The following is a 23,211-nucleotide window of genomic DNA, read 5'->3' on the forward strand; positions in this document are numbered from 1 at the left end:
TGCAATAAAATAATGAACAAAACAGGTTTTCTAATTGGGAACAGCGCTTTGAAAGGCTTCTTTAAAACCTGTTTGTAACCAGTTTGTCTGTCTCCTGAACTTCCTACCCCACCTGGTTATCTCTCCCTTCAGTTTTTTTGCAATTTCAAACATTTTGAAGTTGCATCCAAAAGGAAGAACTTCCCAAGCAGAACACTGCCGACAATGGCAACAAAAAAATGTTGTGGCATACCATCTTTGGGGAGTGTCACTGATGTCCAGGTGAGGTTGTCAGCTTAACAGCTCTTGATCGACATCAAGCCAGGCAATCGGTCACGTGCCTTGTGCTTTCACATACTGAGCCTGTGCTTATGCTTCTTTTTTAGGTGATCCCATCTCATCAGTCTAAGGACAAGGTTCATTTATGTTCCCATCTTCCTTTCTCTGTTCCCCTTCCCTCTAGAGAGGCACGCTTGCCTCCTAGGGTATGCTCACATACTGAAAAACAACTTACAAAAATATCCATTTCTGCCCACAGCATTTTTAGAGGCCTTGCACAAAGGCACCCAGAAGACAGTAATGTAAAAACATCTGGGGCAATGGAAAATTTACGCTCCTTAAAAAGGGAGCAAAAAAAATCCTCAATTAATGTGCCACTCATAATGGCACACAGGTACAGTTACATGCCTAGCATCTCCACTGCAGCCCTGCTTACATCAAAGCACTTCTCGCTGACCTTTAGGAACCCCCAAGTCAGCTGCTGGGTTGCAGTAAACATCTCACTGCAATTCTTTATGCAGGCCACATTGAAGCTCTCGGCTCCAGCCTCAGTCTGCTTACCAGCTCATCTAATTGTAGGTTTCAACCCCACGGGAATAAAGTCCAGTGGGAATAGTTAATGGGCCTTGCATCTGCTCAGGAGAGACAGCACATGGAGCAAGCAAACAGAGCAGTAACCAAGACCGAAACCATCGAATGCTTAAACACACCGAAAGGAGAAACTGAAAAGCACCCATGGCTTCCAGCACTCAGATTAGTTTAAAGCTTGCAGAAGGTATCTTTGAGCAACCTGGTCTAGTGGAAGGTGTCCCTGCCCATGGCAGGGGGGTTGGAACTGGATGGTCTTTAAGGTCCCTTCCAACCCAAACCGTTCTGTGATTCTATGATCGTGATGACAAAATACAATTTAGGCAAGTCTAACCTAACATGAACGTTAGAGAACCTGACCTCTCAAATGATTATATAAACCCCACACTGTGAAGTCCAGATATAAATTAGTTTTGTTATTTAACAGATTACAGACACCATGCTTAAAGACTCCCATCCTGCCTGAAGGAGAACCCTAGTCACGTCAGAATGTTCGAGGGACAAGAAATACCAGACTATGCCCATGCACACAGTGGGAGTTGGGTACTGAAATTCCCCTGCTATTTACAATAACCCCATCCTGTGACTGTAGTATCTGTGAGTAAGGGTGGTAGCGTACCATTTCACCAACTTCACCTGCAAGGCCCAACACGAAAAGCTCAGGCATTAAGTTACGCTTTTTATTATGGAAAAGCCATGTATCACTCACTCCAGTCAGACACACAAGCTCCAGAGAAGCCTTGGCAAAGCAAGTAACCTTCACTACTCCCCTTTGCCCTGGGGGTGGGCAGAAATCAAGACCTGCCAGCTGTCAAAGACACTTGTCCCACCTTCTACAGACACAGTGGTCATGAGATACCTTCTTTCTTGTTCCATGGCAAGAGGACAGTCATAGGAGGAAGAGGTTTGTCTGAGTCGCTGCGTTGGGCTGAACTCACGCAGTGTGTTTGCAATGAGGGTTGGCAAGCAGCAGAGCTGTCAATTCTTGTAGAACTTGTTCACATCCCTGAACAAGCAGCAGGAAGACTTCAGGCCTTCTGCACTGGCTTTTTGACTTGCAGCTTGTGCCTCTCCTGTCTTAAAAAGCATATATATGTACACACTACCTCAGAATCAAAGTACTCTTATCGAGAAATCTACCTGAAACCCTTACTGCAGAACTAAACATGGCAAAGCCATCGACAATAGCCTTCTGGGGCCTGCATGCTTCTGCCCTCATTCTTGGCTTTTGCACAGAAAAAGAGAAGGTGGACAGACAGCAGCTGTGAGCTGACTGCTCTCAGCTCCTGCCTGACATGCAGTGTTCAGCAGAAAGCAAGTCACACTGAAGGTAAGAATGAGGCCCTGTGGTATGGAAGTAAGCCCCCAGCATCGCACAGTGTTTCAGCTTCTCTTCTACCATTGTTTCTCATCCTTGCTCTTCCCCCCTGCCACTTCCAAACAAACGTGCTCGAGGACGGAATGCAAGAATGGAGCTCATTTAAACTTCTTCCAACAATTTAAACACCCATTGAGTGTATGAGGTGACTTGGAAGAAGTCTGTCCTGCTCTCCCTCAAATTATCATTTGATTAAGGAATGACTGCAGTTTTTAAAAAGGTTCTAAGGAATTTAAGCAGCTACTGAAGTCCTTATTGCTGAGGAGAAAAAACTGAACCAGCAGCGTTATACCTGTGTGATGACCGTCCCCGTACCTGGTACACTGTTACTATCATCTGCCACCCTAGACTGGTTTTAGACAGTTTCACATGTATATTTTATGAACACAGGACAAGAGAATTAAACGAATGAGAACTAAGTGGACATACCTATTTTTATTACCAAAAAATGAAATCGATGCATTTACTCTATTCAGCTTTTTCTTTTAAAATTTTACCTTTTATTCACTCATCAAGAGCCAATAAGTTATATAAATCATAGTAGTTTTCATTTCCTTACTGAAGTAGTCAAGATTTTCACTTGGTTTTATGCTAACTTGGTAGCACATCAGATCTTTAGAAAGAGCGTACTGGTCTTTGCTTTTCCGCTGAGATTCCTCCTAAAAACGCTACCTTTCTTGCGCAGGTTTCCAGGAAACCTCTTCCCCGTCACCAGCAAAGCACTGCAGTTCCCCCCGGGAGGTTCCAAATGCAGCCGTATCAGGTGTCAAGGCACTCGATGCTGTGCAGGTCCATTCGCCCCTGGAGAACCAGCCCGTGAGGCCGGCACCAGCCCTTCCCCCTCACCACTGCTCTTTAAGGGAAGCCAGGAATTACGCTGGAGCTCCATGCTGAAGGCAGGGGCAATGATTCCATTTGACAGATGTTAAACCAAATACTTTGTATTTAATTACGTTAAGAGTTCCAGAAGGTTAAAACCATAGACAAATGCACAGAACTTCTGGCAATGACAATGAACTGAGGCAGAAACACTGTCATCCCCACGCTTTAAACCGTGTCTAAAGCAACTTCTAAACAAGTAGAATTTGGGATACTCATGTAGAACTTAAACTGTGATTTTTCTTTGCTTTACCTAGTACGAAGGGTTTTCAAACACTTCAGTAACTTATAACTAGTCCCACGGTTGCCCTTTTCCCATCTGCTTCTCATAAGCAGATGCTCTGCTTTGTTACCAATAATGGGTTTATTTTTTTCTCCCAACAACGACGCAATCTGGATTTCATGGTAAGACACAACAGCATTCTAGTCTTGCTCCTCTTCATCCCCATCCTCATCTTCATCCCCTTGATCTCCAGATTCAATATCATCTTCATCTTCAACCTGAAATTAAGAGAGATCAGTGGTGAGCAGTAACATCCCTTACTCTGATTCAACCTCTGAGGGCAAGACAAACACTGAGGGAGTGAAAATGAGCTTAAGGCTAATGAAAACGATGCTGCTGAATCAATTAGCGCTTAATGAAGGCAACTATCATCCTGTCACGTCACACAGTTCTTAACTTCTCTAAGGATGGCTGACGACTGGGAACAACAGCCTGTTCAGCACCATCAGTTCTGCCCTCAAGCAGCTTCGCACGCGCTTCACCTTCCCATGCAGCCGAGCGACTCGCGTCCTTCGCCCAACAGGCTGAGGAGGAAAACACCCATGTCCCAGCACTCTGCGATGCCACCAGCGAAGCTGCTCGCGTCTCCTAGGGTACCTGCTCCCTATTCAAGTCATTTACAAGTCAACAGACTCAAAGACTGCTCAGTCACACAGGACCTACACTTGCTACAAGTAGTTTTCCACCCATGCAGCCGAGCGACTCGCGTCCTTCGCCCAACAGGCTGAGGAGGAAAACACCCATGTCCCAGCACTCTGCGATGCCACCAGCGAAGCTGCTCGCGTCTCCTAGGGTACCTGCTCCCTATTCAAGTCATTTACAAGTCAACAGACTCAAAGACTGCTCAGTCACACAGGACCTACACTTGCTACAAGTAGTTTTCCATACAAATAGTTTACAGGACTTACACTTGCTACAAGTAGTTTTCCATACAAATAGTGCCTCTGCCCACCACAGACTCTTTAAAACCCTGTTTCTGCAGCTGAAGGTAAACCAGATGACTGTTAAAGGAAGGATTACATTTTGATAGTTAAGGACTGCATAAATGACAGACTGATTGCCCCCTGACAGGAAACCCAGGCTCCAACTTTGTGTTCAGCCTCAGTAACTGCAGCACTACAACTAGTTACATCCACCTCACAGTCACACGTCCAGCTGCGAGTCACAAGGATCTTTCTAAGGAACTGCCCAGAAGTCAAGGCTCCCAGAAACTGCCCTAACAGTCTGCAGTGCTGCTGAGGGAGCAGACTAAAGTTATCACTTATCTGTGGAACAATCCCTTAGGAAAACAGCGCGGCCATCATCTTCTTTCCACCTGGCAGCCAGGACAAGCTGCAGCAAGGCCAGGCACGTGGTCAGGTGCTGTTGCACACACATTCATGACAAGTATTTTTCCTCATGGGAGTTTGGCAGGCAGTTCTCAACATCCCTACGCCGAGCACTGCTTTCACCAGTCAGTTGTCATCATTTATTGGTGGCTGCCAATATAAGTTCAGGAAGCCACCCCAGTAGATTCAACAGCCACCTAATTATAGAAAGATGCCTCACCAGACTAACTGGATCAAGCGTTGCCATACCCAGACTGTTCAGACCTGCCTCGGATCTGAGAACTCACTTCACCCGTTGTTTTGCTCACCGGTACACCAAGATCCTTCAATTTGATCTTCAGTGCAGAGAGTTTCTGATCCTGGTCAGCCAACAGCACCAGAAGATCATCCTGTTCTTTCTTTGATTCTGCAACTTCTTGCTGAAGTTTACTTTTCTCATCTTGCAAGATAGCAACCGTACTACTGGATGAATCCAAGTGCTGTTTTAGTGACTCTTTTTCCTCGGAAAGGGCTTTGACTTCACTCTAGCAACAGGAAAAATCACACATCGTTACACCGTAAGCACAGGAACAGCTGGAGCCTTGTTTCCTACAAACATATTCCATACTACCCATAACAGCTCCAACCCCACCAAGTGCCCTGTGGCCTTGCTCCCACACACTTCCTTAACCAAACTTACTGCCATCCAGGAATAAGGTAAAAGTCTTAACAGTAGCTACCTTCCTCCCAGCCAGACTGGATTGCCCATGTCAGACTACGGCCATCTCCTACACTGTCCTTACCAGCTCTTTACAGGCAGACACAGCCTGCATTTCCCGAGCAAAAAACAGAGGAGATACATCCAGCCTGAAACACTTAAGATGCTGAGGAAACAAACCCCTTCCACCCAAAGCCTTTCCTGCTGTAGAATTCCTCCTAACTGAAGGCTGAGTATCAAGTGACTCGGTGTTCATCCACTACCAACCTCCAGTTCTTTTATTTCTTGCTGAAGTCGTCCCTCCAGTTCAGAGCTGTTTGCTGCTGTCGCACCATCTCCTAGCACAGGATCTGCGGTTGTATTCTGTGGACAAGAAATTCAGTGTCAGAGCACCGAATGCTTTGCATACAGACACAGCAACCAAAGATGTTACACAGTTGTGGAATTTAAAAGCCTATTTTCTTCTTACAGAGCAGACAAGGTGTGGTAGTTACATACATCCTGCGCTGCAAGGCATCAGGGAACAGATCTATGCTTCCCGGGGTCTCAGTAAGCATACATGCACGTACACACAAAAAGGGTAAGACAAGATGAAACCCTCATTTCACAGAATTTGCACTCTAAAGAGACCGTTATGTTTTTTTCTAGGCAGACCCTGTGTATTCCAGACCACCAGCCTTCACTCAGATGCTTCATAAGCGCTAAAGACTTTTTTTTCTTTACTAGGCTAAACACCCGAATCTTTATACGCGATTACTAAAAATAGCAATACTTTAGTCTCATCCAGTCCTACCCGCAGTTATTATTTCCCAAGCGTGGCAGCTGTCTTTAAGCTGAAACGGCTACACAGCAAGAAATCAAGACAATTGCTTCTCCAATTACACCATGTTTCAGTCAAAGCTGTAGGAAAGGCAGGCAGTCTGCAGGATGGCAGTGAGGTGGTCTGACAGCTGGTGTCGGCACAGAACACTTGAAGGTGCTTCCGCCCCATAAGCACACACGGCCAACAAGTGCAACGGCACCGTGTATCACAGCAGCTGAGCCTTTGGACAGCGCAAGTGTTGGAAGCCTTCCTCTCTCAGATGATCTGTACATTAAACTTGGTATTTTCACCACACAAGTCCTCTTTCTTGCAATACCGAAATGAGAATTTGGTGCGCAAGTCGGAACAAACCAGCCAGAAGCAAGGATTCAAGCCAGTCCGGCTTTGTCCTGTCTTCACAACAGCAGAGTTGTCAAGCAAGGCACACAGGAGCTACGCTCGCCATGCCCGAGCACCAAACATCACACACTGTCATCTTTTCTGTTGTTCACGTGGCCCATGTTCCTGCAGCTTTAGGTTAGCTCTGCTCTGGAAACCAACGTTTTCAGGCAACTCACCGTGTAACTTCTCTAGCTCAACATTCACATCCTAATCCTGTCGGCTAGTTTTGAGGACACGCATCTGTGTAGCTATTTCTCTAAGGCTTTACTGGCCAATCTTTTCAGTACACAGCTAGAACATGCTCTGAAGCATCTGGAGATCTGCCCAGACACATGTACCTACCGTGTGCTGTTCAAATGCACGTCAACTTTCAGATCAGCAGCCTCAACTGTTTGTAACGCTAATGATCCCCCTGATATCCATGATGTCGTGCATGTGCCTCACTAGAGATTATCTTCTTTGATTAGGGTATAAGCTTAAAACACCCAATAGTTGGTATTCCTTTGTTTAAAAATACCAAGGAGCAGTGGCCTCACAGAGGCCTGACTGGAAACCCCCTCTTTCCTCACAAAGGATTTATGGAGGTAACACATGACTTCATTTAAAACACTGTTAGAAACCCTTGCTATTATGTATTTTTAAAACAAGCTTGGTTTAGGACAGTAACTATGGACAGCATAAGCAGGAAAGTGAAGTCTTCAAGATTTAGTCCCCAAAGAGAAAATAAGGAACTTTTTCACTGATACCATTACTTGCAGCTTTTGATTCTCCATCTGAAGCTTAGAGATTTCTGCAGACTGTAGTTGTAGCTGACTCCTGAGCACTTCTAATTCCTTTGGGAAACAAAGATGAAACACATTTTTAATTTCATTGGATAAAGCAAGGTAGTTAATTAAATTTTTCTTAAGTTAAATGCTACCAGAGTAATTGCTTCCCAGTAGCAGACACGAGAGGAGAACCGTGCCTCTGTCGACAAGAGCACAGCAACCGTTCCTCTAGAAAACACAACTCCTCAGCAACATGCACCGTTTTCCACACTGTTCTGGCAAACTCTTTTCTGCGGAATGCCCAACCAAGGCCCCTGTCCGAGCCTCAGTCATGTTTATAAAGGTGTTTCAAACCACCAGCACTCCCATTAGCATCCTCTACGCATTACCATTCTTGGTGCAGAAGCCCATTACAAATTACCAATCTAGGCATTATTAAATCTCTCATCAGAGAAACTCTGCTAGGTATTTTTTGAGCAACAGCTGGCTTGAATTATTGAACCTGCAGATATTTAAACACCTATTGTATGCTGTACATCTAATTCTCAGAAGCTTTCATATCACAATTTAAAGGTATCTTCTGCAAAGGACAAACTGATTTTGCAAGTCCAAAGTGTCAGCTGAAGTGTCTTCTGCTGGTTCAAACCTGCTTAGCAAAACCAACTGGTTCGGTTTTGGATGCGCAGTTTGATGCTCCAAGGTTAGTACCATCATCACATAAAGGTATGCCATTAAAAACATCACCACGCTCCGGAATCGATGCTCCTCCCTCACATTTGAGAAAGCTGCCTTCCCATCCCAAGCTACCACTCTTCACTGCAGCTTTACTGAAACAATGCAATTGACCTTCTGTAGTTCATTACTGAGCTCCAAGCCACCGGATTTGCTGGTCTGTGAAGGCTGTTCTGGTGTTCCCATTTCCAACTGTGACGAGTTCTGTAACAGCAACAGGAAAATCAGCCATAGACTGAGACATGATCAGAGTTCCCAGCAGAGAAGGTGCAAACAGGCCAAGAAATGGACACCATGGACGCAAAAGCATCTTTCACCAATCCAAACGCGTAAGATGTGCACAAAACAGAAGCAGCATGTGTCATCCTGCATTCTGACAAGCCAGCCACCATGAGTATGTCTTGGACATGACCCCCAGTAAGCTGCTAGGAGACACTGTGCTGGTTTTAGCTGGGACAGAGTCAATTAGCTGTGCAGCAGCTAGCATGAGGCTGTGTTTGGGATATGCACTGAGAAGAACGTTGCCAACACCGGTGTTTTCAGTTGTTACTAAGGAGTGTTTGTACCATGTCAAGGACTTTTTCAGTTTCTGATACCGTGTCTGCCTTCCCAGCTTCTTCTCTACAAGAAGCTGGGCAGGGACACAGCCAGGACAGCTGACCCAAACTGACCAAAGGGACATTTCATTCCATAAAAGGTCACGCTCAGTATGTAAGTTGGGGGGTGAGCCAGGAGCCATGATGGTTGGCTGGTCAGCTTTCTCAGTTGCTCTCACTCACGGGGCTCGCTCTGGCTCTGGCACGATCTCTCTTGGGCTACTCAGGACCTGTCTGGGCATCGGGCAGCAGGTGGTGAGCAACTGTATCATTGTTTTATTTTCATCACATATTATCAGTGGTATTGTTAGAATCACTGTTTTATTCCTTTATATTCAATTATTAAATTGTTCTTACCTCCATCCACTACCTCCCTCCCGATTCTCCTCCTCCACTGAAGGAGGTGGGAGGTGAGCGAGCGGCTGTGTGGTACTTATTTGCTGGCTGGGATTAAACCACGACAGACACCCAGCATTATTTTTCCCCAGCCAAAACATGCTAAAAAAACAGATTCTACAGTACAACAGGTCAGCTGCACAAATTACTTGAGTGTGAAGCAGAACACTCTGCTCAAGCCACCTCCCCCTGTACTTCCTGTCACCAGCATGCAATCAGTTACGACTGCCATCATAACCAGGGCTTGCACAGGCAAAGTACATTGGGAAACAGGAACTGAAAGCCACATCAAGCTCTGCTGAGACAGTTAGTGCTTACCAATTTTTCAATCACAGAATCCCTTTCCCTCAACTGCCCTTGTAGCAGTTCATGCTTGCTTTTCCATTCTTCCAACTCTTCTTTCAACCTGCTCACTTCTTCTGTCTGAATGCCGTTCATCTGAAACGTATCGCTGTGGGAATTATGATGCTGAGTGTCCTTTCCTAAAAGACAGTTTATAACAAAGGTCACAAACACCAACATCATTTGGAAGTTAGAGTCAAACACAACAATTGAAGTATTTATTGCCCATCCTCCTCACGCCCCACAGAGCAATACAGTCCATTCTAACTCGAGAACAGAAACAGAGCGTTGAAGAATTCTCTATCAAAATTTGATTAAAAAGCTCTAATTTGCTACTCCTCCCAGTATTATTTGAGGCTGCACCTGCATGCTGCTTCAGTCATTCACTTCATCCAAGGTAAGATCCTAGACAAACCATTCTGAAGAGGAAGAACAATTGTTTCCTTTAGTACTTTTCGTTGTGAATAATCCTGAAGGCAGAATTACTCTCTGAAATCATGTCATCCACAGCTTATCAGGCATCTTGACCTCGGAAAAACTTGAATATAGTGCCCTGATTTAAGCATTCAGTTAATCTCTCTAATGACAGTGACAGGCCTCATCTTGCCATCAGCCATTCCACAATTCTTCCCTAATTAATGCCTTCATTGCCAAACTCAAACTTCAGGACACACTGTGGCCCATCTGTTCACATTCTAAGTCTGAACAGACAAAGACTATTTTGGACTAAAAAACCGAATGTGTAGAAAGCCTCTACCAGCAGCTCCCTGGTAGCCAAACGTTCCTACAGCTCTTACAGAATCACAGAATGGTTTGGGGTGGAAGGGACCCTAAAGACCATCCAGTTCCAACCCCCCTGCCATGGGCAGGGACCCCTTCCACTAGACCAGGTTGCTCCAAGCCTCATCCAGCCTGGCCTTGAAGACTTCCAGGGATGGGGCATCCACAGCTTCTCTGGGCAACCTGTTCCAGTGCCTCACCACCCTCTCCGTGAAGAACTTCTTCCTGAAGTTTCTGAAGTGAATTTCAAGAGACCCAGGACTTAAGCACAAAGCAGGAACAAATTATACCTCAATCACATTTTCAAGCTGTCCTCTCAGCTCTCAGGCTGCTTTATTCTGCAGGTTTAAAGGCACTTAAACCAAAACCTTGTCTTTTTAGACAATGAAGCTGATCTGATGCTTAAACAAAACTGTTCACAATGCTCGACATCAACTGCAAAAAATAGGTATTTTCTCCCTATGGGAAGTTTTTGTATGCTGCAGAACATACAACAGCATGCCTGAAGGGACAGAAGGTTGTCTGCTGGAGCTGTTCCGCGACGTGCCATAAATCACCCAAGATCTTTGCGCTAGCAAGATCATATCTTATGATTCTTTCTGAAGCCTACCTAGCTGTACTTTAAGGAGATTGTACTGGTCCTTATGCTGCTGGATCTGCGACACTTGCTGCGTAACCGTTGCTTGGAGCTGTTCATTCTGAGATGTTAAAGTGTTAATTCGTTGTTTTAATTCTTCAAGCTCCTGGTCCTGTGAAAGGTAAAAGAAGTCAGAAGACTTTTAAATACCATACTGTCAGGAAGGCAAAGACAGACAGAAAAACCTTAACTCCACCATTACACACTACTGGCTAGGCACACTGTCAGGGCTACCTGTGAGAGGTGAGCAGAACAGCCTTATGCAAACCTAAATAGCTACTCCTAGGAAAAAAGCCTGGGAAAGGCAGAAGCAGCTTATCAAACCAGACCGATGCCTTTGAATCTTTGTGGGACCCCTCCAGCATCCCCACACCAGGGAGAAGGAAAGCAGAAACGCATGAAATGTGATGGTTGTAATTTTGCTCCATCACACTGAAGCCTGCACACGTTGGTCCACGTTGGTCTTTAAAGAAGTTGTGGTGATTGTAGTCACCACACGCTCCGTCAAGCCTCTCGGGTGGTTCAAAAGTGCCCTTTAATGCACTGCTATATTCTGTGTCCATTCCACATCCCCGAACTGACACCACCTGCTTCAGTTCCCCATTAGCTATTTAAGTTAATTAGCTTAGCTCCTCTACTTCTCAGTCTAAGTTATGGCAGCAATCTGAGTGAACTACGGCTGGCAAAAAGACAAATGAGAGTCCAACCACCATTATACCCAAACTTCATCGTCAGAGTTCACTTCTTCCTTCAGCCCCATTTCATCTGTCATCTTCCCAAAGGTGAAAGCACAGAACTAAGGATTGTATCTCGTTGCAAAGGGCTGCAAGTTCTACATTTGAAAGGAAACCCTTCTCCGTAAGGAAAGGGCAGATGGATCACAGGAAAAATAATTAAACTTAACCAGTATGCTAAATACTGACATTTCAGTTTAACCAGAAAATTCTCAGCTTAAGTGTTTTTAGAAGTGTTTCTGCATTGCTAAATCCTTTGTTACTAGCTTTGGAACGGAACCGGGGATCAAACTGCACGGAGGTGCCTCCAAAAGCCAGAACACACAACTTGGGGAGACACATGTACAGCCCAACGTCCTCTTACCTGCTCTCTGATGACCTTCTTGTAGTGAGTCACAATGTTGTCATGCTGTTCCAATGTCTTCTTGACCTCCTCCTCCTTTTTATCTTCCTCACTGGACTTGTAAATAGCTTTACTTATGACACCTGCCAAAAACACAGTTTCTGTCAACTAAAGCCGTGTTCACATCTCTCTTTTTGCCCTCAACAGTCTCACAGCCTCACCCACTTTTACTGAGTTCGTGGCATTAGAAATTCAACCTGCCCTTTAAAAAAAAAGAAATTGTCACAAAAAGGTTTAAGAAAATCAGAAATGGCAATTTTTTTTTTTATGGCGAGGTTTGCACACTTCCTGTTTTGCACAGTTTCTGAAACAAATGGCTGTTTTGAGTTGTTCCTATCAGAAATGGTGTGTTTTACTTGCATTAGTAGCTGGGAAATATTAACAAGCAGGACATCAGTTACATGTTAAGGATGATGACAATCTGTCTTTTCTGTGAAGGACAGAAAACACTAAGGAAAGCCTCTGTTCTCTAACAGGCCAGGAAATTCAGCATTCGTATTTTTTTCTTAATGACTCAGAAAGAACAAATACCTAGAATGTGTACTTCCACGAATCAAGCTTCTATGACCATTTCATGTACTCAGTATTTGAATCTCTGTGTGTGCACAGGTAAAAACACCTCTTGGCCAGCATGTGATAACTCACAGCATGTATTAAGAATCATTTCACCTAAGAATGTGAAGTTATCCAATTAGTACAAGCCCTGATTATTGGCTTGTACTGGGAGTGTTTTTGCTAAGTACTTGAACTGGGAGCTTGAGCATGCGATTACCATAACACCTTTTAGAGAATACTCCACTTTAGTACCACCACACTATTTTTAACAAGGTTACGTTCAGCACATTTAGTAGTTCAGTCATCAGTTCATCACAAAAATAAAAGAAATGAGCATAACATCTCACCTTCCAATTCCTTTACAAGCTTCGTAAATTCATGATCAAACATCATGTGGTCTGGGCTAGAAAAACTAGGCTGTGGTTTCTGAGCAGCTCTGGAATAAAGTTCATGTTTGCTAATGAAGCCAAGCTTCTCAATGAAGTTCTCCCTGCCAATCCTCTTCTCTATCAGCTGCTTCAGCTTCTCTCTAGAAGGAGAAAACAATCACAGTGCAACAGCTGAAGGAGGATGAAGCCATTCTTCCCTCAAGGGGGTTTCCGCAGTTACAACTCCGTCTGGCTCGGGTCCTACTGCACTAGATGCCTCACATTCAAGATAAAATTCTTCAGTTGGCAGTGACATCTGTTCTCAGCCCAGGAATACACAGGTTCCTGTGGTTTTTTGCGTAATACCTACGCAAAACTACTACCTGCTTTGCCTAGCTAGAGGTGGGCAGGTTATTTTGCATCCTGTAAGGAACATGCATGGAAAAGATTCAACCAAATATTCTCCACTGCATCACTCATTTTAAAGCCTCTTAAACCACTATCTCTTATTCACAGAACCTCCCCTTGCATTATTCTTATTTCAACATCATAATACTTACTTCCTATAATTTTCAAGGGAATTGTCATTGTAGTAGATGGAAATGCCAAGCAAAAGTGCACACAGGCCTTGGACAAGCTGCTCCTCTTCTCCGAGGTTTTCAGCTATCTGCCCTGTGAGCTAGAGCTCTTGTTAAGGACATTAGAGACACTTCATAAGCACAGTACATGTAACATACTTTTCCCTAGATAAATTCCAGTTAAAATCATTCTCACGTGTAAAATGAATCTTGTTTAGGAAACAGGCAAAATGGCTGCTGAGAGTCTCACAAAGCTAGCTCCTGTTTTGAAAGACTTGGGTAATCAGTGGTTTCCCCAAAAATTCTTATCTGCTTAATCGAAGAGTTGTTCCAAAACAAACTTTCGGGTTAAATAAGGTGACAGCTCAGCTTTGCGTACTTCAGTCAGACTCGTTCCTGAAAAGCAAGCACAGCTCCAACTGAAGTAGGAAGCTTTCTCCCTACCTCTTGGGTAGAAGCATAAACAACACTAAAAATACCCGTGGGCTTGTCGCACTAAAAACCGCACCTGCCTGGCAGAGCACCGCAGCTCTGCACTGGACTGTAATTACAGGCACATCTCCTCGACAGGTCAGCGCACACAGCACTGTCACCAACGGGCTGGTTCTCCCTCTCACCCCAGTGAATCTTCTTCTAGGTCATGCTGCGTCCCTGCAAAGTGGTAAAACATTCAACTGCCACGTGGATAATCCAAGTCGTTTCTAGGCAAGCGGCTCTACTCCGCCAGCAGGTCAAGGATACAAAAGGTACGTTGGCTGGATTGTGAAGGAAGTGGGTGACAGCAATGGAGCAGCTGCTTAGCCAGGTACAAAGCAACATCAGTAATCCAACCCTGGTCTGCACTTTGCTGCCCTGAAAAGAATAAAACCCCTGTTATTATCTTTCCACAATGGAGGACTAAAATACTAAAAACCATATTAAACAACCCCACGTCTTTCAAAATACCCATTCGTTAGTTTTTCGGAACACAGCTTTAGTGCTTTGATGAAACAAGTATTAAACCATTCATATTTAACTGTTTTCAGAGCAAAACAAGCAACACAGATGTGATGTATGACTCAATGCAAATTAGCACTGATATAAAATCATAACAAATTAGTTCTGCGTTTCTAATTAAGACTAGGGTAACGTGAAGGAACATACACAACCCCTGTAAAGAGGAACAAGGTGCAAATGGAGTCAGGTAAGGATTCCCTAGAAGAAGTGATGCCTCACTAAGACTTCCCTGGCTGACCAGAAATTGCCATGCGTTCGTAACGTTATTTTCCAAGTAAAGAAAGATAATGCTGGAGTGGCTTTTGGTTCAGACAATATGCACATTAAGCCAGCAAGAGGAATGCTGGCTGCAGTGTTTGTTTTTGTTAACTAGGGAAAATGAGTTTTCATCTGCAAATTGACTGTCTCCTCAATTCTGTCCCCGTTGTCTTTACTGCAGATACCGTGGGCGCAGCAGCGTTACGACAGGCACACACGTCTACCAACAGTCGATGTTCAGAAGGCAACCTAGAAGAACATCCCCTGCACGGAAAACTACATCTCACACAAGCACCTAACAAATTGGCTAAAGTGACCAAAGCTGAAGTCAAGTCTTGAGGGCAAGATGAGGCATACAGAACTGCTGGTGGGGCAAGAAAATACACTGCAGCAAGTGGCCACAGGGATCAAGACAGTGGCAAAAGAGAGAAGTATTTGTCAACAACAAAGAGCCCGTGCTCAGGGCTAACTGCGCTTGAGAGACTGAATTTCCATCCTTGCTTCTGACAACCCCTATTCCAACAGCCAGTGAGCAGCAGCCTGGCAAAAAGCTTCTGGAGCAGGCTCCCAACTACCCAACTGCCACTGCAGACCGCAGGACAGACAGGAATGGAGTCTAGCAACTCTGGAAGGGAACACCAAGCTCTGCAGAGACTGCCTTCAAGGACTTCCTTCTGAGGTGCCACGATTTGCTGCCATCTACCACCATCGCTAAGATGAACCAGTCCCCTCAGAGGAGGAAAACACCGATTACAGATATCAAGACTGTGGCAGCCATCCCTGAAGCTGCACACGTGGAAAGGGAGCGTCTGACCCTCTTTCATCGTTATCATGGTCATTACTTCCCGAGAGCCAAGTGAGCAGTGTCAGAACAGCAGAGAACCCAGCCATCACCAGTGGCACAGCACCTGCCTGCGATGTCTCAGGGAGTACTGCATAGCAACCATCGCTCAGTCTTTGCTACAGGTTTGTCGTGACCCTGTCATGCTGTTGTGTTAACACACAGATCGCTGCTGCCACCCTTCTAGCTGAATCCCACAACCGATTCCCACTGACCTAGACCTCACTGCAGGTTGCCCAGCCCCCACCAATCTCCACCATCCTCTCGCCTACTTCTTTCCTCTGGACTTTCAGCTTTCCCCATCACCACCTTCCACTGGGTAGTGACATTTATTTCCAAGACATTCTAATGATGAGACATGTCGAAGAGACAACATACAGCAGGTTTACCCACAAAGGCAAGACAGGGTGCCCACTTTTGGTTACCCACTAGGCAAGGCCAAGCACTGTGTTCACAATCCAGTCTTCAGGTGAAGCGTGAACAAAGACATGAGGTGACAAATCATAGGTCTTAGAAACTCATACAGAAAATCACCCGCCGCACCACACGAGCGTGGTGAACTGCAACAGTACTGTCTTGTCAAACAGCTTTGCTGAAGAACCTGCTGACCACACAGGCCCTGCTTGCTCTGCTGAAGCCTCTGGACAGGCAATTTGCTTCTTCACTGCTATCTCGCAGAACTACAGGATCACTTGGGTAGAAAGGGATGCTGGAAATGACAAGGTTGTGCACTGCTTTAGCACAAGAGCACTGTAAAAGCACTAATTCTGCCCAAATTACTTCCAGATTAGATGCAGGAACAACCTCACAACACTGCCAACTGTGTAACTTAACCTGTCCCAGAAACCCCTCTGGGGAAACATGACGCTAATGCAGCGGCGCTGAAGGATGGAGTGTCCTGGCATCCGCTGGATGGGCGGAGGATGGAGCATCCACATTCTACCCTTGCACTGTGTCCCCCGCCCTGCAAGCACCATTATGCAACAGACAGGGAAACTGCCTCTTTTTCCCCACTCATTGCCCCTCACCCCTCAGGCTGCTTCAAAACTGCCAGGAATACCTTTTCCCCTGTCCTTCCATTCTAAAGGGAAAGCTATGCCCCTTCCTGTGCTCACCTTTAAAATCTTCAGCAACCCTGACAGCAGTTCGCTTGGCTTGGCCAACTCCACCAAGCTCCAAGCGCGCATTTAATCCCCCAGTAAGTACCCAGACAACACTGCTTTCATATTCTGGGACAGACAAAGTTACTTGGAGTGACCAGAACCAGACTGAATAATTACAGACATGGCTACAACACCCGTTATCTGTGCAAAGACATCGGTCGCGCCAGCTCAGTACTGTCAAAAGATGGAGTCAATTCTTCCCTAACAGAAGAAAAAGAAATGCTTGCTTCACGTCGAACAAGCAAACAGTACTAGAAACCCTTTCTCCCTCGCTTGCATTTACAAGTGCCTTTTCTTGTCCCAGTGCTGTTAGCCAGTTTATATGCACTAGGAATAACCACCACCGGCACTCTGGCCCTGTGACACGCTGGCAGAGCTCGTGCTTCCAAGAGAGCACTGGTAGAAGCGTCGCTTATCTCGTCAGAAATGCAAGAGTTACTTTTGCTTGTGTGACCCAGCATTTGCAGCACTCGTTATTTGCTGGAAGCAGTGGCAAACCACATTTATTCTCTCAAGCACCGCGTGCTATTCTGAGGTCAAATTAACATATTCAGCCTAAGGGTCTCCACACAGTCCAAAACACCCTCTCTAAAAATAAGTAACACTGGTAAGCGGAACGTACAAAGTGGCAGGTTAAACACACTTTGTCTTTTAGGAGTCAGGAAATCAGCAGCGTGTTCCCACTTCAGCTTGTACCAGCTGTTTGCTGCAGGCCAGTCTGAGAAAACAGCACTTCTAAGAGCTGTAGTTTTTCTTACAAGCGTACACATCCGTTAGGTGAACGGATAGTGAATGAGTCTGCCCCACTGGAAAAAAGCACCCATGCTACCCAAGATGTTTATCCCATAGTTTTGTGGAACACCGCCACAGAATCCCCCGGAGATAACAGAAAGAGCTTGTTATGCCAGGAAAAAACCCAAACCCAACGGCAACACAAAGCTGTAAGTGGAAACACATCAAAAAGCAGTTAAAGAAAACCTCCCCAGCAAAACCCAAGACAAGAGGAAAAGGCCTGCTTTTGGCAAGAAAATGCCAAAGCCGTGCCAAAGAATACATACCCGTCTGTCGATCTTATCACCCTGCAAGTTACACACATGTTACTTTGAGAACCTTCAAGTGGCACACATTGCAGAAACACCCCCCCAAGTCCCTTGTAGCATTTAGGGCTAAAGAGCCACAGGCAGTTTTACTGAGACTCAGGTTTACCTTAGGCAAAAATTCCGGGAAAAGGATAAAAAGCAGTACTCTCTATGTTGAGGCAAAGCGGATGAAAAAATTCACCTGAATGAATTGATAGTTCCAGCATTACGGTATTATTCTCAACTGCGGGAAAGTAACTGCTGCCAGAGTTAACTAGCTCCTCATTACTACAACCATTCAGGGAAAAGTATGATAACAAGCCAAGTCTCAAGGAGTGTGGGCTACGAGGTGAAGTTCACTCAACTGGTCATTTGCAGAGCCAGGTGTTAACATTTTTAACAAGTTCAAAAAAGGTTTTAGGTCTGAACAGCAAAACCAACAACAATCAATACCTAAGAGCCTAGCGTTTTCAAAGTGTTTCCAGTCAGCAGTTACAGGTTAAACACCAGCCAGGCGCTTCTTCAGCAACAAAATGTGACTGGGGATCCTGACGGTTTGCCTTGTCTTTTAAACCAAGTTTAGAGGGTAGATCTAGATTGGATATCAGGAAGAAATTCTTCCCGGAGAGGGGGGTGAGACACTGGAACAGGTTGCCCAGAGAAGCTGTGGATGCCCCATCCCTGGAAGTGTTCAAGGCCAGGCTGGATGAGGCTTGGAGCAACCTGGTCTAGTGGAAGGTGTCCCTGCCCATGGCAGGGGGGTTGGAACTGGATGGTCTTTAAGGTCCCTTCCAACCCAAACCATTCTGTGATTCTAGATGCTTTAGGACCCTCTGCCTACTCAAAGTGGGTTAACATCAAGCAGCAATCGCTGATGAAAAAAAAAAAAAAATCAAGATTCACTGCTTTTCTCCTCCCCATGAAGCACAGACTGCATTAAACAAAGCCAAGAAACAGCAGGAGAAAGAATCCTCCCTCTCACTAAGGCAGCACTCACGTCTTCATGCAACGCAGCTGCACAAGAGCAGCATTCTTCCTGGACACCCAGTTTTAACCGGAAGCGGGGGGCAGGCGGTGCCGTACCTGCGAGAGGATGTTGGTGCACTGCTGCAGCAGCGACACTGGGGGGTTGCCGATGCTCGTCGCCAGCTGCACTCGCAGGAGCTGTTCTTTCAGCGTGGCGTTTTCCTGTAACGCGTGGGCCAGGGCCACAGCGGCACACCAGTTTGAGAGAGAGTCCGTGGAAAAAAGGCCCCCGCAGAGCAGCTGACCAGCTGAGACCGAGTTACCTGTAGCTACCAGAACAGCCAAGATGCACAAGTGAGATTGAAACAAGCCACAAAACCAGCAAGACATCAGCATACAGTTAAAACTCAGAAAAAATGAAGCTAGTCAAGTTTAAAGAAATCATAAGACAAATCATCTTGGTTGGATGAGACACTCAGCGACAGGTAGATAATTCTGCAGAAGACACCAGCTGACGTATTAAACATTTGCACCAGTTCACAACTCCCTGCCGAGATGTTGGTTTTGCGTACCGTCAATAGTAGATGGCAGAAGCGTTGAGACGATTTCTCCTTGTCCTTTTTGGTTTTTGTATAGAAAGCACTGGAAACAATAGAGAACAGCACAACGTAGCACAAAAGGCTGCCTTTCGTTTACCATGGACATCAGGAGTACGACAATTGCAGGCCTGTTTGGAAAGGAAAGAGAAAAACCGTTAGGACAAAGTCATGAACGAAGACAACGGCAGATACACCATTTGGAGTGTAAAAAGAGAGACTTTTGCCTGCTCCATCTATTACCATTTCAAACATTTCCCTAAACCCTTTGCTTTTAACACCACAGTTTTTCGGTTAGTTAAAACCAACCTGTAGATTCATTATACGGGACTGCAACGAGCCCATGTTCTTCCGCAGTATTTTTATTTCCCATCAAGTCCCCCGTTGCTCCCTCCTCGCTCCAATAATTCTACAGAAAATGCCTCATAAGGCCACTCACAATGTGTAACACACAACGGTCTTTTTCTACCCTCACCCTCATATTCATAGAATCACAGAACGGTTTGGGTTGGAAGGGACCTTAAAGACCAAGATGTCCCAACCCCCCCGCCATGGGCAGGGACACCTTCCACTAGACCAGGTTGCTCCAAGCCTCATCCAGCCTGGCCTTGGACACTTCCAGGGATGGGGCATCCACAGCTTCTCTGGGCAACCTGTCCCACTGCCTCATCACCCTCTCCAGGAAGAACTTCTTCCTGACATCCAATCTAAACCTCCCCACTTTCAATTTAAACCCGTTACCCCTTGTCCTGTCACTACAGGCCCTTGTAAAAAGTCCCCCCCAGCTTCCTTGTAGCCCCTTCAGGTACTGGAAGGTGCAATAAGGTCTCCCCGGAGCCTTCTCTTCTCCAGGCTGAACAAGCCCAACTCTCCCAGCCTGTCCCCATGGCAGAGGGGCTCCAGCCCTCGGAGCATCTCCGTGGCCTCCTCTGGACTCACCTATTTTCAAATGTTGAGATTAAGAGCTCATTAAGCTAACACTCACCATTCCCCAGCCTGAGTAAATATCAATGACCTGCCTATTTTCCTAGCCTCTAGATCCTTCTGTAGACTGTCCTCTGGCTGACAGTGGCAGCTTGTCCCAGTCTAGGAATTTCTCAACTATTTTTTCAGGTACCACATAACAAAAAAAAACCAAAACAAAAAAACCCACAACAACCATTTCAAGGGCTCATCTCTATGGAAACACACCTGACACCTTCATGCTATTATCTAATACACCAACGTAAACTCGAAGCCGTTGCTGTCTATCATAATTCCCAACTCTGCATTTAAACAGTCCTGTGGATTAGACTGCCAATGCCCAGACCAATACATCATTACCTAACAGAGCTAAACACTTTTCTTCCTCTACCTCGGTGGATTAGAAGGTGCATTTACAGAGGCAAAGTAGTCTTGATTCATCTGGCATCCTCGAATGACCTCTGATACAGTATTTATGGTCTACAGGAAGGGTAAAGAAAAAAAAAAGAGGATAGTTAAATGTGAGCCATGATCTACTATCCACATCACTCAAAATTATTCAAGATAATGACAGCATAGTGTCAAGAAATACACACCAAGTCTCACCATTTAGTCAAAGCCATTCCTACTGAAATCCAAAACAATTAACATCAGCGTGTTAAGAACACACTATCAACATTCTTCTCAGCACAAATGCAAAACACAGTCTCACACTAGCTACTGTAAGGAAAATTAACTTTACCCCAACCAAAACCAGCACACCCACACAGGAAGGTGACATCTCTGGCACAGGAACGACATTCTTCACAAATACTACCACCTCCGTTTGCCTCGGTTATCCCTGTAGACCCCTGCTTTCCCTCATGTAGTTTCCCCCATCCCTCCATCTAGCCCCTCCCTCTTACTTCTGTCAGGATGTCAGCAGGAAAAAAAAGATCGTGCAGAGCTGCTGTAGCAACCCACAGTGAAACATGGCCTTCTGACAGCTGCTGGTAGCACCAGGGGGGTTTGTGGGAGACACGAGTACCCGCACAAGCTAGGAAAGAAAGAAATGTTTCTGTGTGAAGGGAGCCTGAGACTTTCTGAAATGCAGAACAAAAATTCACCCATTTGAAGTTTAACCATGAAATACAACTGCTCCTAAAAATGGTGATAGAAGACAACAATTAAACAGCACGTTCATCTCATTACTACACATGGACGTTGACTTTGAGTACAGCGAAACCCTCTCAAATCTTCAAATATCTGACTCTACCGCAAATGTTGCACCTAAGCGATGAGAATATTTTATTATTTGGCTCACCAGTTGTCAGAACTACACATTTCAGAAAGTGACAAACTCCATCATTAGCATTCAGCTTCCACACCAAGTGCCCCAGAACAGGAAACCCTTATTTCAACAGGCTTCCCAGAGGAGTGGTCGATGCCCTGAGCCTGCCATTGTTCAAACGCCATTTGGACAATGCCCTCAAAACCACGCTCTAACTTTTGGTCAGCACTGGAGTGGTCAGGCAGTTGAACTACATTGTCATTGTAGACCCCTTTCAACTGAAATAATAGAATCAACAGAATGGTTTGGGTTGGAAGGGACCTTAAAGATCATCTAGTTCCAACCCTCCTGCCATGGGCAGGGACACCTTCCACTAGACCAGGTTGTCTATTCTGGTCTATTCTATTTTTTTGGAGAGACAAGGAGGAGGGAAGATACCCAACAATCAATCATTACCCACAGTGAAGGCAGCTGCTGGAACTCGGTCAATGCACCACAGCCACACCTGAATTACCTGAATTCATACAGAAGGATTCTTGAACAGAACACCCCTCATTATGTATTTCATCTAGATCACTGTTACACAGAATCACAGAACGGTTTGGGTTGGAAGGGACATTAAAGACCATCCAGTTCCAACCCCCCTGCCATGGGCAGGGACACCTTCCACTAGACCAGGTTGCTCAAAGCCTCATCCAGCCTGGCCTTGAACACTTCCAGGGGTGGGGCATCCACAGCTTCTCTGGGAAACCTGTCCCAGTGCCTCCCCACCCTCTCTGGGAAGAACTTCTTCCTGATATCCAATCTAAACCTCCCCACTTTCAATTTAAACCCGTTACCCCTTGTCCTGTCACTACAGGCCCTTGTAAAAAGTCCCCCCCAGCTTCCTCGTAGGCCCCTTCAGGTACTGGAAGGGCCAGTAACATCTTTAGTTACACAATGAAGTGATGCAACACACCAGCCATCACAAAGTCACAATTTGTCAGCAGCGTTTGTGCTGCCAGCAGTACATTCCAGGAATGCTGGTACCTAGTTCTGAGCTAAAGACAACACGTGGGTTTCAGAGTTAACTGCCACATTGCACTTGCTCGTCACTGTGGGAGCTGAACAAGTGCTGACACTGGAACTTGGGATGAAGTGTTTTACCTGCAGCATCAGGTGAAGATTAGTTACTTTCTGCGCAGACCACCCACAGTTGTCATCGCCGACTTCAAACCAAGGCTTCATACGCTGAATGTACGAACCTTCTTTGAAGAAATTCTGATTGGAATTATTATTCTTCAGCAAGTTTTGTAATAGGAGGAGACAGTCTTCCACTACTATTCCTGGCGAGACCAAAACCACCAAAAGATTAATCAAAAGGTGACAAGTGGAAAACTAGTTTCTCCATGCACTAAGGATGTTCTAGATGGAACAGAGCACACACTTCCAAACTCTTCATTCTTAACAAACATCAGATTTGGATCAAGAACTGTGAACCTCATGCATGAAAACATAATCCTTTGATTATGTTTTGACTAACCTTTGTCAGTCTAAATTAAATACAAATGTTGATTGTCATGGTTTAACTCTGGCT

At 45.4% G+C, this 23,211-nt stretch overlaps 1 protein-coding gene across 1 annotated transcript; it reads right to left on the minus strand.

Annotated features, from left to right (window-relative positions):
- Positions 1–3,526: 3,526 nt before the first annotated feature.
- Positions 3,527–22,960, minus strand: LOC104508889 (general vesicular transport factor p115-like; the record flags this gene model as incomplete). The annotated part of the gene is given in 17 exon segments (XM_010150648.1): positions 3,527–3,604; positions 5,023–5,238; positions 5,679–5,774; positions 7,362–7,448; positions 8,229–8,318; positions 9,425–9,588; positions 10,839–10,977; positions 11,964–12,085; positions 12,905–13,086; positions 13,486–13,604; positions 14,245–14,355; positions 18,924–19,135; positions 19,379–19,533; positions 20,757–20,845; positions 21,271–21,293; positions 21,296–21,401; positions 22,782–22,960. Coding segments are annotated over 17 exon segments (2,168 nt in total), but the record flags the coding sequence as incomplete, so codon positions are not given.
- Between the last annotated feature and the right edge of the window lie 251 nt (positions 22,961–23,211).

The sequence above is a fragment of the Eurypyga helias genome, unplaced genomic scaffold (assembly GCF_000690775.1).
Source record: "Eurypyga helias isolate BGI_N326 unplaced genomic scaffold, ASM69077v1 scaffold15444, whole genome shotgun sequence".
NCBI classification, from domain to species: domain Eukaryota; kingdom Metazoa; phylum Chordata; class Aves; order Eurypygiformes; family Eurypygidae; genus Eurypyga; species Eurypyga helias.